We start from the raw sequence: 18324 nt of genomic DNA, 5'->3' as shown, positions 1-18324 counted from the left end.
GCGTAACAGTGGTCCTCGTCGAAAAGCCAAGACAGCATAGACACCTTTATAACTTACCTGAAAAAATGAAATTCCAGTTCGAATCGGCTGACATTAAATAGGAATCTTGTTCATTTATAAACAGGAAAAAACTATTACGGTTTATCATTCAACCGTAGTATAGTCAATATTAGTAACTTTCCAGAACACTTGCATAAACTTTTCGGCTGCACAGAAGCTGACAAAACCAAAACTAACTTTTCACACTAGCTGCTGATGGGCCGACTGATGTTTTTCTTCGCATCACCTGCACTAAAACTGGATTTTATGAGAGTCAAACTTACTGGCATTGCATTCATGTACTGCGCACCAATACTCGTATCAACCGACAAAACCGAAGAGAACTTTAACGGTAATTTGCGTGTGCGAGAGGATTCTCGCAATGAAGTTTCAAACTGGCGTATTGTTAAACTTTGGCCGATGAGGTACGCAGCTGTCACGATTTTCCTCGTTTTCCTTTATTCCCTTTTCTCCAAAGTGTCAGCTCTTTTTTTCCATTTTACACTCGCAATCGTAAAGTTCATGACACAATCCTTTCGTCCGTCATCATTCGGTAGCTGATCTCGTTGTGTAGTGGAACAACAGTGCTAGCGATTTCAGCTGAAATTACATTTGAGTGCAAATCTGCAAGTGTATATAGTATTAGAAAGCGGTACAGACCTTCGCTTATTCACGTGTTCTCCACCGAATTGTGTAAATTTTCTTCTATTTGGCAGGTATTAGTGCCTAACGATAACAATGGATGCGATGTCAGGTTTGGTCAGAAAGACACTGCCCAACTATTTGTCCGGATTGCCCATTCCGAACACATTCGGTGGATGGTTTCGTCTGGGATGTAAGTATAAACTCCATTTTTCCAATCCAAAATGTATTCATAAAATGTGGCTTTCGCAATCAAGGCAATTGTGTCGTGAAAGGAAAGGAAAAAATACCCCGTCATGGTTCAATAAATGAGCCACAAATGTAAAAGATTTTAATTGAGAAATACGAACTATTAAATCAATAGAGTCGCGATTCCAACAATCCAGGTTTACTGACTGACCGAAAACGCTGAAAACATGATAATCGCGATTATGTAAGATTTGTTTTAGGTGACACATTTATGTACTAGGTATGTTATGTCTGACTTAGCAATAAATCAGACAGGTGCGTTGCAAGGACTGTTAACTCTTTTTTTGCCGAAAACAAAAATTTGATTACTCAGATTATTTAAAAACAGATTTTAAGTATTTCTCTTCATTTAAAAAGATAAAAAGTTATATCACGCAATTATTAAAAATTATTGAAAACCATACGTGCCTTATTATTTCTTATTTTTCGAGTTTTATTTGTTCAGTTTCAACTAATCAAATTTTATCTGCCCATACGCAATCCGCAGTTAAGGACTGGCTCTCGTTGATCCCGCCGACCGCAGTCGTTGGTGGTTTAGTCTATATGTCCTATCTGGCATTCTGCCCGGAAGCACGCCCAAAACCAAGCACCAAGGTGAACAAAAAAATTCGTTTGTCCGAAGGTAAGGTCGTAGACATGGTCGACATCGAAGATATTGCCGAAAAGGCCGCTTACTGTCGCTGTTGGAAATCCAATAATGTAAGTTTTGTCCCAGATATTTATGACCTTGAGCCTTTGATGACGCTTTTTTGTTTCTATTCTAGTGGCCTTACTGCGATGGATCCCACGGTGCTCATAATAAAGAATGCCAAGACAATCTTGGTCCAGTGGTTATTTCTCGTAAAAAGAATTAAGCTGACAAAGTCAGCTATGTTCGTGATTAAATAGTGCTTTTTATATACCATGCATTAAAAAATAGCTAAGAACTCATCCATTTAGCTGCTCACATAAACGGTTAGTAATTCATCAATTATTGTATCGGAGAAAAAGGCAATAATACTTAGTTTTAGAAAATCATCACATTTGTTCCCGCTATTATCAATTGTTATTCGTTGAAAATGGGTAGACCTTGATTGAACAATTAAATACCTATGGTACGAGCAACCCTTTTCTAAAATGTCTCGATCAAATATGAAAAGTCTGCATTACTAGGCAATAAAAATGAGGAATCGTATGTTTTGGTATTGTTATCTGCGAAAAAAGAATCACGTTTTGAACACTTGAATACACAGCTTGTTTCATTCCTAAATATCTTTTCCATGAACTACCCTCCCATGGGTAGGTGGTTTGACGCGTACTTCGGCCAAACGACCTAAAAATTCTTGGTTCCGCATGTAGAATGTTTATAGTTTAAGTTGGATATATGTGTAGTATGTAGTATTGCATAATTTAGCTTTATGTGTAGCATGTGTCTCGTAAAGCGGAATGGAGCGAAATCGAACGGATTTGATTTTAAATTCAATCCGTTTGGGCCGAAGCACCGGGAGGGCTTACTCGGTTCCCTAGATGAATTGCTGGTATGCACAGAAATTTCTCTAGAAAACTGAAACCAAATCCTACCCACCATTCATGAGATTTTGACTTACTCATGAAAATTAAAATGTATCGCTAGTTAGAAGGAACGAGTGTTCAAAAATGATGTGATGTCTTTATTTGCGTAATCGAGACATTTTCTATGAGATTGCCATAGAATTTGTGGCTGTTATGCGATTATGGACAGCACAGCACTGAAAAATATACACACACGTACATGTATACATGTGTATGCACATGTATATATGTTTGAGTGTTCTATGATGAGTCGGAAATTCTTCTTATACCTATGCTGCCAAATTACAATTATTAATGGGCAGGAAGTTATAGTCAGTAGCTGTGTTTCCTGTATCAGTTTCCTATGCTATTACTATTATTACTAATATTGCTATCGTTGCTGTTACTGTCACCTCTATTGTATTGTTTTGGATGTAATTATAATTTTTTTTTTTCTTATTTCCCTCCTTTATTAGAATGATTTGCATGTCTTGTGACTAACCGCGTTAACGGTATTCAACTAACAACATAAAATGATCATGTATGACGCTGTTTGTCTCCCAAGGGCCTTCCTAATGCTGATGAGCCTCTGTCGGAGAGTCCATCAAGTCGAACGGTGGCAACTCACCGGCGGCCTGCTCCTCTCCATTCTTGCGGCTGTCGTCACGGTCGGACTTAGTGGATCACTCGAAAAGATTTATAGCCTCGATATATATCTTGTTCTGTCCATTGCCCAATGCTGGCAGACTTCAACTGAAATTCCATTTCTAACTAAATCTTTTTAGAGTTAAAACTTCTTCAAGTAAAAACAGGTATTCGATTCTCTGGCTGATTCAAGCGATAGCGAAGGGCTGTCCTCAATATACCATCATTCCCACTTCCTAAAATGGGGTCATAGTACATAATATATGGCCGTGGTATGAGGATTTATTTTTCGATTCAATACCATCCTCACAGAATTATCAACGTCGTTAACATCTTATTAAGTCTTGCTTTAGTGACAGCTTGCACTTAAGACCTAACACGGCATATATACATGTCTCCAAGTGAAGTTCTTTTTGATCCACCTCATCCCTACTTAGTTACAGAATCATTTCAATTGACCACGGTCTGAAGAGCATACCGACAAATCGGTTGACTACCGCTACAAATATGCAATTAATGCCACCGGGAATAATACGAGCGAGTGCCAGTCCCCATTACATCGCATCTGCTCTATTTTTCGGAAGTTCAAGTAGTTTTTCGATAGTTCTGAGCGATAATATTGCTCTTGAATAATATTCCGCACAAAATATTCGAAAATTTACGCCATCAGCTACAATACTGCAAAGATGGTAGATAAAGAGGCGGCTGTGGCTTTTAATGAGCATAGGTTGTGGAACAGCGCTGGGTCAATCGTGATGACATGGGTATTTGGGAGATGAGTAGCGTCCAGCCTAGCGAGTAGTTAGTCGGTAGTAGCATAGGTGATGGACAGACATAGAATTCTCGTGATATTACTAACTTGAAAATTGCAATCAACATGTTGACTAAAAAATTCCTCTTTTCTTTTCTGCCTGATCTCTATCGCTTCTTCTCACGGCAACAATAATGTTGCCGTGAGGGGAGGCAAGAGACCAGCCACAGATGACCACACTGGTGACAACGATGGAGAGGACGGCCGGCGTGGAGCCTGCTTCAGGTTTAATTAAGATTGACTACGAACAAGATGAGGAAACAAACAAAGGAAGGAGAAAACAAGATAAGTACAAGCCATCTTATGCTATATTGACCAAGCACACAATTATATCAAGCCAAGTTCTATCACTCTTCTTCCGCCCATTAATCCATAATCACCAATACATTATGGAGCTAGCGTAATCCGCACGGATTCTTTTAACATTATCATAACCACCTTATCTCAGCCCTGGACAGACTTGGCTCTAACTGCCCCACCTTGTGCTGCAAACAGAAACAGAAACAGAAATATCTTTTCCATGAACTAACATTCTCTAACGCGAGGAAAGAAATAGATATCTACCGTCAAGCAGCAGCATTTGTCCAATATGTGCTTTGCAAGGAATATGTATTCAAGCAATATGTACAAAGGTCATTCCGGAAAAAAAAATCTCGTTCCACCTGGGCTTGCCACCTCGTTCGCTGTTCCTGTTCCCCTCTTCGTCTTGTTCCTAACGGATGTTCGATGCAGAAACTATTTTTGCAGGATAGTTGTCCGGCATTCTAGCAACATGTCCTGCCCAACGTATCTGTGCATCGTTAACCACTTTCTGAATATTGATTTCGTCGTACAGACGCGCGAGCTCGCGGTTCATTTTTCGCCACCATACACCGTTCTCTTGCACGGTGCCAAAGATGGTTCTTAACACCCGCCGTTCGAAGTGCTCGTAAGCCCTCTTATAGCAATGTCTACGTTTTATGCCCGTAGAGAACAACCGGTCTAATTAGCGTTTTATCGAAGACCCCATTACTAACAAGACTGGCATCTGTTATTTTTTTCGTATAAACGTCGAGCGTCACTATCAGCGGCGCTTGTTTTAGCGAAGGAGGTTAATTTTGCATGAATGTTAGTAAGCTCTCCTAAATTCTGCTTTGGTGTTTGTTCGGCTATGTTGGCATAGCGGTATGAATACTAGCACTCACTCACACAGATGCATCCAGGGACCACCTTGGCCGGTAGAGCGAGCTACCATCAGTGTCTCCCGAATATTGGCAGAGCTGTCAGTCTTCTTGTTACAGAGGTCTTCGGTTTCATACACAGTGCACTTTTTACGGGAGCTCAGATTGTTCAACCGCAAGGGATTGTGGAGCCCGTAGTAGGCCCGACTTTCGCTGATAATACGCCTTTTAATTTCACGGCTGTTATTGTTGTCTTCTGTTGCCAGTGAGCCAAGGTATACGAACTCGTCGACCACGTCAAACTCATCCCCGTCGATTACCACGGCACTGCCTAAGCGGGCCCTGTCGCGCTCGGTCCCGCCCGCCAACATATACTTCGTTTTATAGACGTATTTATCTTCAATCTGATCTTCTCTGCTTCGCGTTTTAGTCTGGTGTACTGATCTTTCACCACCTAACTGTTCTGCCGACAGCATCCACATCATCAGCATAGCAGAGAAAATGACTGGATTTATTTAAAATCGTGCCCCGCATTTCGATCACCGCTCGTGTCATAACATCTTCAAGCGCGATGTTGAATAGGAGGCAAGAAAGAACATCTCCTTATCGAAGTCTCCTGGCGGGATTCGAATGGGTCCGACAATCCACCCGAGATTCTCACACAGCATTGGATGCCATCCACAGAGAACAGATTATCAGGCTCGAAGGAAGTAATCGATTTTTTGTGTGTAAAATCTGTCGGTAGCGCCCTCCAGAAATAGTTTGCCAAACGCATCAAAAAATATCCATGTACCTTTATCAATATTTCTTTGTGCTGGAGTTACATAGCAGCGATGGCAGCGACATCAAGATTTAGTTTGCCACTTACTGCTCGAGAGGTGCTCTATTAAAGGATTACTCTTAGATTACATAAAAACACACTTTTACACACTTTTTGTTAATTACCTGGTAGTCTGTTCTCTGTGTCCCATCCAGGACCCGGTATCGTCGAAACAAATAAATGAAACTGACTTTCTCTTACCTTCGCTTCATACATGAAGTGACTTGCTTCATTTGTTGAACAAAACGTTTCAAGCAAGCTTTAGTTGAAGTTGGTTGCTGTTTCAATTGACGACGGCAGAAAGTCAGGCACGATTTGTCGACATTGACCAGGTTATCTTTAATATGCGTTGCATTGTAGGAAATGTTACTCAAATTCAATTCATTTGCATTCAAAGTTGCTGGCATTCTTTTAAATATTTGATAGAAAAGTACAAATGAAAAGTTGAAACCGATAGTCATGATGAAGTGAAACCCGTTTCGCTGACGCTGACTGAAGCCAGTTTGAAACTGAAGCGGTGCTGCTTCTGTTGAAACCGAAGCTTCACTGCTTCATTGTTGAGTGACGCTATGCAATTGAGGTGACGTTGTCGGGCCCTGGTCCCATCCATCGTAGCCATAATAAGTCTAGTAAGCTTAACCGGAAAGTCATTTTCGTCCAGAATTTTTCGCAGCTGTTGTCTGTTTACATCACATGCGGCATTGAAATCAATGAACAGGTGATGCGTAGGGACTCGGAATTCACGGTACTTCTGGAGGGTCTGCCGCAGAGTAAAGATTTGGTCCATTGTAGATCGACCCTTCATGAAACTGGCCTGATAACTTCCTAATAATATATTGATTATTAGCGATAGTCGATGGAAAATGACTTCAGAAAACACTTTGTAGACGGCATTCACGATAGTGATCGCTCAGTAGTTCTCACAATCCAGCTTATCGCCTTTCTTGAGGGCAAATAACCCCGTCTTCCCACTCCTCCAGTAGTCGTTCCGTATCCATCACAATCTTGACAATCAATTGATGCAAACAGCTGGCCCTCTTGCTCAGGCCCATTTTAATAAGTTCCGCTCCAATACCGCCCAGGTAACCAATAAGCATTTCCAATGCAATTTAAATACAAGCCAATAAGCATTTAAGTTGCCTTAAATGCTACTTAAATGCTATTTTGGCAAAATATGCGGCTACTTTACTGCTAGCCCTCTCATAATGCTGACAATGCTTATTTGCAGCTAGTTACCGACAAGAAGAATTTAAATAGAATTGTGGATGCCAATTTACAACAGTTATGCAGTCAAAAGGCTGATAAACAGCAACCTGCAGTATAAAACGCCAGGGATGCTAATAAACAATTTATTTACTGCTTATATTAATGCTTATTGGTTACCTGGGCGTCCTTTCCTGCTGCTGTGTTGTTCTTCAGCCACCGGGTCGCTTCTCTAAGTTCGCTTATCGATGGGGGTGGCACATCTCCGTTGTTTGCTGCACTATCACGGTCTTCTCTTTGCATGCCATTTAGGTGTTCATCGTAGCACTGCTTCCGCACCTTTCGATCATCGCACGATTGTTAGCAAAAATAACTCCATCTTGTGGTAGAGGAAATTTAACACTATGAAACACTATGGAGGACGGAAAACTAAATAACGGAAACACTTTTATCATGCAACTTAACTTTATTACGTCCGCCTCCAATAATGGTACAATACGGAATATTCTTTCATGTCCTATCATGTCGGTTACATTGCGCTTTCCTACAAACACACATACAGAACAATTTTGGCGCGTACTATGAAGTATTCCATCACGCACACATATAAAGATTTTTTGACATTAGCTGGGGCCCTCGCTGAGGCTGTTTGCAGTAGGAATATTATTGCGACATTTGCCCTTATTTAGACTACCCCGATTTACACGATTATCACAGTCGAATCTCGCACACGATTTCGCTCAAAGAAAATGGAATGAAAAAGAAGAAGAAGGAAAAAGAAGTAAAACTCATTAGTAGATCAAACTAAAACCCAACAAACATTTTTGTTGAATAACAGCTTATTAAGCGATTATTGCTCGGTAATTGGCTATACAATGGTTGAATGAGCTACTATTAAAAAAAATATTTGTTGGGAAGCCACTCTAGTGTCAGATTAACAGTGCAAAATGCGGTACATTGCATTAAATGATTATCACAGTAGTCTAAATAGTCATAAAAGGGGCAATATGCTATTTACCATGGTGTATCTAGACTATAGATACACCATGCTATTTACGACGTAGTTTATACACGTTGTCGCTGAAAGGTGTTTTCTGAAGCCGAAGGATAAAGCAGGAGTCAGGTTGTTTATTTCTGCTATTTCCGAGAGCCGGTTTTTAATTGCCGCGTTTATCAGTTTGAGTTCCACATTCATTAATGCAATAGGGCGCTTAGAGTTGGGCAGCGTTTGGTCTGCGTTTTTCTTTGGGATTGGCCGAATTTCAGTTTTCCTCCATCTATTGGAGATTTTCTCTTCCACAAACACTCTGCTCAGCATTTCTAAAAATTTTAGCTGCATCTCAGGGTTCAAATTTTTTAATAATATCGTAAGAAATCTTATTTTCCCCCGGGGCCGAGAATTTTTTTTCTTGTCTTTAGCGCCCGCATAAGTTCTTCGTCTTTTATTGCCATTTCGTAGCCTTCCAGTTCTGTAACAGTCTGTCCATATGAATCCCGTATCGTTCTCATTTTATCTCCGAAATAAAAGTTCATGAAACGTGTGGCATTTTCTTTTGACAATAAGCACTGTTTGGGTTTTCCGCCGGATATTGCAGTGTCAACTCCCTTCACTATATTCCACAGGTGGCGCGCGGGTGTTGCTTCATCAATTTGTTCTAAAAGTTCTGTCCCACATATTTCCTTTTTTCCCTTCGGATTTCTCGTTTTAGGAGAGCTCTGGCTTTTTGGAGCGCTATGTAATTGGTCTGTGTTCTGTTTTTATTATATGCTCGCAGAACGTTGCGCTTCTTTTTAAACAGGTTTCCAAGTTCGGCAGTCCACCAGGTTTTCAAAAAATTAGCTTTTTTCTTCCGCACCACATACGAAGCGTCACTGACAGCTTCGTCGAATATTTCTACTAGTTCATTGGGATCGTACACATACTGCGGCCTTAAACTATTCAATATTTCAATTAGCTTTTCTTTGTTACATTTTGTGGTGATTTGAGGTACAATAGGAACTTCACCCTCTAGTGCCACTGACAGGCATATATGCATGCCCCCAATTTCTTCCTCTTGTACTGACCACGTGGCTTTTGTCGCTACTCCTGGTGTTGCCATAGTAAGATCTATCGCTGACTCTCTGCCATCTGGCATAGTGATCATTGTTCCTGACCCGTCATTTAGGAGTACCAGTTTGGCATCGTCAATGAGCCCAGCTATATACCTTCCTCTGGGGCATTCTTGAAATTCAGGGCTCCATGATAAATGGTGCGCATTTAAATCGGCACCAAAAATGGATTCTCCATTCAAGCCGTCCACAAAGTCGAAAATTGTTTTCAGTCCCTCGCGTACTTCTTTGGTCAGGTTTCCGGTTGGTGAAACATATGCTGAGATCAAGTTCAATGTTTTGAAATGGAACCCATGCGGGTTGCTAATTTTTACCGCCACTGCTTCGACTGGTCCTGTATTTGGTAAGATTATTTCTTCGCATTGTAAGCTATTTCGTGTCAGGATTCCTACACCACCGTACCCGCCTTATCTTCTTTTTGAAGTGAGTGTGTATCCTTTTAGATTAAAGACTTCCTTTTCTTTGAGCCATATCTCTTGGAGAAGGGCTACGCAGAAATCGTTTTCGGACATTATTGTGAACAGTTCTTCCCTTTTTTCTGTTTGTCAGATGCTTTGTATGTTGTGTTGCTGTATTTTAAATGATTTATTCTCCATTGTGAGCTTGTTCGTCTATTCTGCTTTCAGTTCTTTCTGCATCTTTGTCCAGAATGTTATTAAGGCAAAGCAATGGATTTATACCGTCTTTAGACATTACCCTTCTTTATCGACAGACTTCGCAGCCGGCTGTTAGAGTACAGGAAAATTACGAGGCCAGTGCAACAATCCTACTAACTCTAGCAAGCACCGCCTAGCCGAGATTCGAACATACGACGACTGGCTTGTTAGACCACCATCGTACCTCGAAGCTAGCTGGGCGGTTGTGTTATTAAGGTCGGAAGCTATTTCAATTAGCAGTTGGTCCGTTTCGATTTCTGTTCTCTGCATTTGTAAGTTCGCATTAATACAACGCAGATTAAGAGTCCTCGGTAAAGGAACATTGGAGCCTCTGAATATTTGGACTGAAAGTCCCAACAAGGTTATCAACTTCATAAGAAGTGCTGTGCCTAATTGGGACAACTGTGCATACTGAGTACTGACAACTGCTCGGATTACTGGTGGTATGTCAGGCAGTACACATAGATTAAGGATGGAGCATACCACAATAGATCTAAATGCTGGTCGCAGTGGTCTACTGTGTTACCTGACTCACTGCGAAATGCGTTGTATTCGCGGGATCGTGTTGGTTCGAAAGGTTTCGAAAAATATCGCCCTTGTATCGAAAATATCGTTAATTTTGATCACTAAAAATAACGTACTTAAACGTTATATTTCATGTGCCAGTAGTACGCAATAATTTTATTGTGAAACTGAATTGTTATTTATGCAACTTTTTACAAATTAAATGCAATAACAAAAGCACAACTTACAAAAAATCGTTTGTTATCGATATTAAATGCATATGCTTTATAAACGAATAAAGCGTATGGTTACGTTTTATTTCAATAATACGCATATTCGCAGTGAGTCAGGTAAAACAGTAGTCTCCTATTAACAAAAAAAAAGTTCGCATTCAGCTTATCTCGGAGCTCTTTTAGTGGCAGCAGCCATGCTTTGTTGTGGATATAGCTGCGTATTTCATCTCTGAGCTGCGTGATGAATCTTTCGAAGTCCATTACTTTGTGAGGATTGGCTAATATAGCCGAAGCGGAACATTTGGCCTTACATTTGCTGCATTTCGTATCTGGTTTTTTGGCTTCGCCGTTTCCAGTCGATTTATATATTTTCTTCCTGCCTGCTCCAGCATTTGTTGCTTCTGGCCAAGCACTCGAACATGCTTCTGGGTCCCCATTGTCTTCTTCGAGTAGACCAAAAGGATTTTCCATTTCAAAAATATTTTGTTTGGTTTCCGCGTATGTTAATTTGTCTTTTCTTCCTTTCTGGGCAGTTTCGGTCTGTTACCGGGTGCGATCTCTTAAGATCCAGACACAATGCATACGGATTTTACTACGTTGCGGCAATTTGACACTTTTACCATGGGTTTTCTGTCAAATTTCCGCAACGTAGTAAAATCCGTATGCATTGTGTCTGGGCCTTTACAGTTTACGCATCGCGGCTCCGCAGGACATTCTTGTTGGGCGATGTGCTCCTCTCCGTATTTTTCGCATTTGGGCTTTCCTCTGCTGGATGACTTTTTGTATCCAAGCTTCCAACAGGAAGTGCGCTGCTTTACTGGGAAGATGTACAATTCCGTCCGGAAAAAACACCCGAAAATTCGAAAGCTCCTCGGAACCTCTTTTCCCTTCACTGTTACTTTTAAGTTGGTAGTATTTACCAGGTCCCCCTGCGTATTTCTCTTCTTTATCCTCTCGATGGATCGAATTGGGTGCTCCGAGACTGTATTTGCTAGCAATTCCTCGTCTCCGAAGTCCAGTGGGACCCCTGGAACGAAACAAATCGTCTCCTTGTACCACGCTGGTAGGAATACTCTCAGATTTCGTTCTTCCAGACCGACTTTCTGCAAAACTGCCAAATCCTCCTTCCTTTCCAGATCGAGTTTGTATCGACACCTGCCCAGTTTCCTAATTTCCTTGACATTTTTAATGCCCACTTCAAAACGGATTTTTCCGACTACCAGCGGATGTGCTGGCGTTGCTTTTTCAAAGTCTAGCGGTTCCAGGTACGCCACCTCCGACAACACCACTTCCTGGCTGGCCACCCTCGAGAGAGGTGCTGTACTAGAGGTACCTTGCGTCAAAGGATTTTGCTTCTGCGCCGTCTGTAGCGCATTAGCTTTTTTATTTAACGGTAATTGCGACCGTGTCACCCTCTTCATTTTCCAATTGAAAGAACTCCCCGAACAAAATGGCGGCCGAACGTGGGCTGCTTACTGCCACGAGGCGATGATGATGATATTCTACAACTACGAAAGAAATATTTGCAGCAACCTTTGCAACATTTGCAACGCGACACCGACCACTAGAAAACCGCTGAGTACAGGTTCTTTGCTGGCCACCGCCGCACAGCCAACAAGACCAAAATTTTTCACTTCCCTAAATGTTGGTGTCCACCTAGGGGAAAATTTAAAAACGATAACTCCCCACAAATCACTCGAAAAATGCGGAAAATAAGCAGAATTATACGCCTTCGTATCAAAAACGACCCGCTCCGGTTAAAAGCAAAACCCGAATGCGATGTTTAAATTAAAAAGTGTTCAGATTAAAAATGGTCAAACGAACGGGGGTCCACGGTATATATATCTTTATACAGTAGACAGGTTTAGATGTCATTGAATGATTAGATTAGCTGTCAAACGCGAAAGGTGGAAAATAAAAAAATGGAGAATATACCACGGACCCACGAAGGTAATTAAAAGTGTTATATTTTAATACGAGCTTTTGTTTCCTGCATGTAAATTATACGTGCCATTTGATTAAAGTTCTTGTTAACCATAGAATGCAAAGAAATGGAGTGGGCCGCAAATATTGATCCGTTTTGAAACGTTTAAAAAATTTCCAACAATGATGTTACAGGAGCAGCCATATTGCTTTTCAGCTCCTATCCCATTCCACAACACAGGAACACAGCCCGGTTTTTTGTTTATTAAAAATTAACACATCTGATTTGCTTTTCCGCAGATATTGAGGCCCAAATCCGTGATATTCAAACGAAGAAGAAAGAAATCAGCGCAGAAGCGGCCAAAGACAAGGGTGTTGGCTTGCTCGAGAGCGGATACTTCGATCGTGAGCTGTACGACGGCGGCGGTGGTAAAAGCAAATACGAAGGCTATGTTACATCGATTGCCCCGAACGACGATGTCGATGACGATGAGGACGACGGCATCCCGATGGGACGAGGTGGCGGCCGAGATAGGCCACCCGGCTATACGGCTCCGGCGGCCTTGCTGAACGATGTTGCTCAGGTATTGAAATGAAGTGATTTTGTGTAATTTGGCGTGGTTTTATGATTGTATTATTGCTTTCTTTTGTATATTTGAACGCAGCCGGACAAAGATTATGATCCTTTCGCAGATAGGCGCCGGCCTACGGTCGGAGAAAAAGAGGATGAATACAGACAGAAACGACGCCGACTGGTTATTTCTCCGGAACGTATTGATCCTTTCGCTGATGGTAAGTTTTGAAATAATTTTTGAAGTTACTTGCTAGACATAAGTAATTGTAAGTTTGTTTTGTTTCACTTGTTGCAAGAAACCATTACAAATGAGCTATATGAAAACAAAAACTACTCTAACCAAATGTCTTATTTGAATATGTCACCAACAAAATTGAAATCATTGTTAAATCACTAAAAACTTTGTCGTTTTACATGAATTAGTTTGATTTGTAGTGGTTTCAAAGCATTAGGGGTGGCCCAGAGGTTCGACCGCAGGTAGAAACATTACATGCCTGAGCTTCTGTGTTACCAAAAAAAATCAATTAGTTTTTTGGAGTGAGAAAGCTTTTGAGTGGAAGAGTGAATCGTAATAGATTCATTGAATGACTGTATGATGACAATGAGGTTCTGAAGATAGCGCAAATTTAGGAGAAATCCCTATTGAACATAAACCGCTCATGTCTCTTCTGTTGCGCCAGCTCTGACTATAAAACACAAAACCCCAGTATTGTGCGATCTCTTTATTAACGTAAACCACTTACCACGCAGGTTGCGGACATCATCCGTGTCAGTATGAGACCGCTGATGAGGAAGGCTCTCAGTTTATCAGGTTAATATTAGCCCGGTTTCAGGTTCGCTTGTTTAGTTTGGCGCAATGTTGTTACTAAGAAATTTTATGCTCGTTGCCAAACCAGACAGGTGAGCAAATGATGAATAAGGGCCAATAAGGTTGAGCGAATGGCGAATGAGTGTGTTTATTAACCAGAAAACAGAAAACTATTAATCACAGAGATTTTTTTAGGAACCCCTCTCAAATACTCAAAATACCAAATAAAAGCCATGCCGCGGACATTTTTCTGCATCGTCTCGTAATCTTAATTAAGCACTAGTTTCAAAGTATTAGACAAATTTTAGTTTGTGACAGAGCAGAAAAAATGTTCCGGGCACAGAGGATCTGGCTGGAGCACGTACGTATCACATCCGAGGCGTAATTTGAAATTAAACCATCGATTTTGTTGCTTTTTAGATTTTTCTTATTCGAATCAACTAGTCAAACGGTTATTTAATTTCAAGTTAAGTCTCGAACAGTCTAGTTCACATTGAACATAAAACTTAGAACCGAAATGGTTTCCGCAATTGCTAATCAAAGATCTCCCGTTCTCTGCTTGTTTGGATGTCTTCCAGGCGGTAAAACTCCGGACATTGGCTCCCGTTCCTATACGGAGATTATGCGCGAACAAATGCTTAAAGGAGAGGAAGTTGAGGTAAGCAGCCGACAAGTTTTAACTAACAGGACATGCGTTTAAAATTTCGGTTTTCTTTTCAGTTGCGTAAAAAAATCCAGGAAAAGGCAAAGGATGGCACTCTGAAGGTGAGCAGTAGTAACAGCACCAGTAATGGGGATGCAACAAGCAAGATGCCTGTGGCCGAACCAAAAAAGCGTGGACGATGGGATCAAACTGTGGAGGAATCGTTTGTACCGCCAAAAAAGCTGGCCGTTCCGGCTACCCCCACCTGGGGCGACGCTGAGGTATGTAGAATGTCTTAAAGCGTCTTTTAAAGCAACTTTTATTAAGTTTTTTGGTTTACTTCTAGAAAACCCCTGCCGATCACCGATGGGACGAAACACCCGGGCACAAGGGTAGCGAAACGCCGGGCGCAACGCCTAGCGTTCGAATATGGGACGCAACTCCGGCGCACTCTGGTGCAACCCCGGGTCGAGAAACGCCCGCGGAAAAGTCCACCCGACGCAACCGTTGGGATGAGACGCCGAAAACGGAACGTGAGACGCCTGGTCACTCGTGGGCGGAAACACCGCGTGCTGATCGTGGTCCTACCGATAGCGTTATGGAAAGCACGACGCCCGCCTCCAAGCGACGGTCCCGATGGGATGAGACACCATCGAATGCGACTCCGTCGGCGATGACACCCTCGATAGCGATGACCCCTACGCCACATGCCACACCGGGACATGCTACTCCATTGCTCACTCCAGGCGGAACGACTCCTATCGGTCCCAAAGCGATGACTATGGCAACCCCAACACCGGGTCATCTTGCTTCAATGACACCGGAACAGCTGCAAGCTTATCGCTGGGAAAAAGAAATTGACGAAAGAAATCGCCCATTCAGCGACGAAGAATTGGATGCGATGTTTCCCCCTGGCTATAAAATTCTTCCGCCACCGGCGGGCTACATTCCGATTCGCACACCCGGTCGAAAGCTAACTGCAACCCCTACACCGATGGCGGGCACCCCGGCCGGATTCTTCATCCAAGCCGAAGATAAAAGCGCTAAATTCATCGACAACCAACCGAAAGGTAATCTTCCATTTATGAAACCGGAAGATGCACAGTACTTCGACAAATTGCTGGTCGATGTGGATGAAGATGCACTCAGCCCGGAAGAGCAGAAGGAACGTAAAATCATGAAGCTCCTGCTGAAAATCAAAAACGGCACACCGCCGATGAGAAAGGCCGCTCTGCGGCAGATTACCGATAAAGCCAGAGAATTCGGAGCCGGACCTTTGTTCAATCAAATCCTTCCGCTGCTCATGAGTCCTACGCTCGAAGATCAGGAGCGTCATTTGTTGGTGAAAGTTATCGATCGCATTCTGTACAAGTTGGACGATCTGGTTCGTCCTTATGTTCACAAAATTTTGGTCGTCATTGAACCACTGCTTATCGATGAAGATTACTATGCTCGCGTCGAAGGTCGTGAAATTATTTCCAATTTAGCCAAGGCAGCCGGTTTAGCTACTATGATCTCGACTATGCGTCCTGATATCGACAATATTGACGAATACGTGCGAAACACTACGGCTCGTGCGTTTGCTGTGGTCGCCTCTGCGCTCGGTATTCCCTCGCTGCTACCTTTCTTGAAAGCCGTATGCAAAAGTAAGAAGTCCTGGCAAGCTCGTCACACCGGCATCAAGATCGTACAGCAAATCGCTATCCTGATGGGTTGTGCCATTTTGCCACATCTGAAATCACTGGTGGAAATTATTGAACACGGCTTGGTCGACGAACAGCAGAAGGTGCGAACTATTACTGCGTTAGCTTTGGCTGCGCTTGCCGAAGCTGCCACTCCGTACGGTATCGAATCGTTTGATTCTGTTCTGAAGCCTCTGTGGAAGGGTATTCGAACGCATCGCGGTAAAGGTTTGGCCGCTTTCTTGAAGGCCATTGGTTATCTGATTCCGCTTATGGACGCCGAATACGCCAATTACTATACGCGAGAAGTGATGTTGATTTTGATCCGAGAGTTCCAGTCGCCGGACGAGGAAATGAAAAAAATTGTCTTGAAAGTCGTTAAGCAGTGTTGCGCAACCGACGGCGTGGAAGCGCAGTATATCAAGGAGGAAATTTTGCCACACTTTTTCAAACATTTCTGGAACCATCGGATGGCGTTGGATCGGCGTAACTATCGGCAGCTGGTGGATACGACGGTCGAGATCGCCAATAAAGTGGGCGCTTCGGAAATCATCAACCGAGTGGTGGACGATCTGAAGGACGAAAATGAGCAATACCGTAAAATGGTGATGGAAACCATCGAGAAGATTATGGGCAATCTCGGGGCGGCGGATATCGATTCCCGATTGGAGGAACAGTTGATCGATGGTATCTTGTATGCGTTCCAGGAGCAGACGACCGAGGATGTGGTTATGTTGAATGGTTTCGGTACGATTGTCAATCAGCTGAGTAAGCGTGTGAAACCATATTTGCCGCAGATTTGCGGTACCATTCTGTGGCGATTGAACAACAAGTCCGCTAAAGTTCGCCAGCAGGTGAGTGAACCGTTCGCTTTCATTTAAAATGCTTTTTTTATTAACACGCTTCTCTTTGTTTTAGGCTGCCGATTTGATCTCCCGCATTGCCGTGGTTATGAAGACCTGCCAGGAGGAAAAGTTGATGGGCCATTTGGGTGTGGTTTTGTATGAATATCTGGGAGAGGAATACCCCGAGGTGCTTGGTTCGATATTGGGCGCGCTTAAAGCTATCGTCAACGTAATCGGTATGACTAAGATGACTCCGCCGATCAAAGATCTGCTGCCGCGATTAACACCCATTCTTAAAAATCGTCACGAAAAGGTCCAGGAAAATTGTATCGACCTCGTTGGTCGTATTGCCGATCGTGGACCGGAGTACGTTTCCGCTCGCGAATGGATGCGAATTTGTTTCGAGCTGCTGGAATTGTTGAAAGCTCACAAAAAGGCGATCCGACGAGCAACGGTCAACACATTCGGTTATATTGCTAAAGCTATTGGTCCACATGATGTGCTGGCAACACTATTGAACAATCTCAAGGTTCAGGAGCGACAAAATCGTGTGTGTACAACAGTCGCCATTGCCATTGTGGCAGAAACATGCAGACCTTTCACCGTTTTACCTGCCCTTATGAACGAGTATCGTGTACCGGAGCTGAACGTACAAAACGGTGTCCTGAAGTCACTATCATTTCTGTTTGAGTACATCGGAGAAATGGGCAAAGATTACATCTATGCCATTTGTCCACTGCTGGAGGATGCCCTTATGGATCGAGACTTGGTGCACAGACAAACAGCTTGTGCTGCCATCAAACATATGGCCCTGGGGGTGTACGGTTTTGGCTGTGAGGATGCACTGATCCATCTGTTGAACTACGTTTGGCCGAACATCTTTGAAACTTCACCCCATTTGGTACAAGCCTTCATGGATGCTGTCGAAGGTTTGCGGGTGGCATTGGGACCGATCAAAATTCTGCAGTACACCTTACAAGGCTTGTTCCATCCGGCTCGCAAGGTAAGAGATGTCTACTGGAAGATCTACAATTCGCTCTATATCGGAGCACAGGATGCACTTATCGTGGGCTATCCTCGCATTTCAAACGATCCTCAGAATCCCTACATCCGGTATGAGCTAGACTATAACCTGTAAACTCGGACAGAGTCAGACCATTCAAGAAATATTTTAATACAATATTACTAGCGTGTTAGCGGACACTTAAACTTATTATGAAAGAATCGCCTTTCGTGTGCCACAGTGAA

At 42.7% G+C, this 18324-nt stretch overlaps 3 protein-coding genes across 7 annotated transcripts in view; 2 read left to right on the top strand and 1 right to left on the bottom strand.

Moving 5' to 3' along the window:
• The window catches only part of LOC128732922 (PH and SEC7 domain-containing protein), a 157787-nt gene extending 157582 nt beyond the window's left edge, over positions 1–205 (bottom strand). For both annotated transcript variants that reach the window (XM_053826380.1, XM_053826383.1), the window contains exon 1: positions 58–205. The gene's annotated coding sequence lies outside the window, so the exon portion shown is untranslated. The remainder of the gene's footprint in view (positions 1–57) is intronic.
• A 366-nt stretch (positions 206–571) lies between these two features.
• LOC128743949 (CDGSH iron-sulfur domain-containing protein 2 homolog) lies at positions 572–2147 on the top strand. 3 transcript variants are annotated; one of them, XR_008412342.1, is made up of 5 exons: positions 572–691; positions 756–874; positions 1418–1629; positions 1695–1884; positions 1941–2147. XR_008412342.1 is itself a non-coding variant. In XM_053840664.1 (4 exons), the coding sequence occupies exons 2-4, from the start codon at positions 778–780 to the stop codon at positions 1782–1784; spliced, it is 399 nt and encodes a 132-aa protein (XP_053696639.1). In that variant the 5' UTR covers positions 572–691; positions 756–777; the 3' UTR covers positions 1785–1947. The 3 variants fall into 3 exon arrangements, 1 of the variants encoding a protein (XP_053696639.1); XR_008412343.1 differs by having other exon boundaries at positions 1935–2147; XM_053840664.1 differs by having other exon boundaries at positions 1695–1947.
• A 10357-nt stretch (positions 2148–12504) lies between these two features.
• On the top strand, positions 12505–18263 carry LOC128732970 (splicing factor 3B subunit 1). 2 transcript variants are annotated; one of them, XM_053826466.1, is made up of 7 exons: positions 12505–12551; positions 12825–13108; positions 13190–13316; positions 14485–14564; positions 14627–14830; positions 14896–17085; positions 17150–18263. In XM_053826466.1, exons 1-7 carry the CDS (start codon positions 12524–12526, stop codon positions 18212–18214), a joined length of 3978 nt encoding a protein of 1325 aa, XP_053682441.1. In that variant the 5' UTR covers positions 12505–12523; the 3' UTR covers positions 18215–18263. The 2 variants fall into 2 exon arrangements, with proteins under 2 accessions (XP_053682441.1, XP_053682443.1); XM_053826468.1 differs by lacking the exons at positions 12505–12551; positions 12825–13108; positions 13190–13316 and adding an exon at positions 13967–14267.
• The last annotated feature ends 61 nt before the right edge of the window (positions 18264–18324 follow it).

Source organism: Sabethes cyaneus, chromosome 1 (assembly GCF_943734655.1).
Source record: "Sabethes cyaneus chromosome 1, idSabCyanKW18_F2, whole genome shotgun sequence".
Classification (NCBI taxonomy): Eukaryota; Metazoa; Arthropoda; class Insecta; order Diptera; family Culicidae; genus Sabethes; species Sabethes cyaneus.
This window is presented reverse-complemented; position numbering and strand designations above follow the sequence as displayed.

Bases quoted from the DNA above. Each gene is read 5' to 3' on its own strand.
- LOC128743949 (XM_053840664.1), top strand. From the start codon at position 778: ATGGATGCGATGTCAGGTTTGGTCAGAAAGACACTGCCCAACTATTTG. The intron at 875-1,417 runs GTAAGTATAAAC...CGCAATCCGCAG, and splicing joins TGGATGGTTTCGTCTGGGAT to TTAAGGACTGGCTCTCGTTG. The intron at 1,630-1,694 runs GTAAGTTTTGTC...TTTCTATTCTAG, and splicing joins GCTGTTGGAAATCCAATAAT to TGGCCTTACTGCGATGGATC.
- LOC128732970 (XM_053826466.1), top strand. From the start codon at position 12,524: ATGGAGAATATACCACGGACCCACGAAG. The intron at 12,552-12,824 runs GTAATTAAAAGT...GCTTTTCCGCAG, and splicing joins TATACCACGGACCCACGAAG to ATATTGAGGCCCAAATCCGT. The intron at 17,086-17,149 runs GTGAGTGAACCG...TCTTTGTTTTAG, and splicing joins CCGCTAAAGTTCGCCAGCAG to GCTGCCGATTTGATCTCCCG.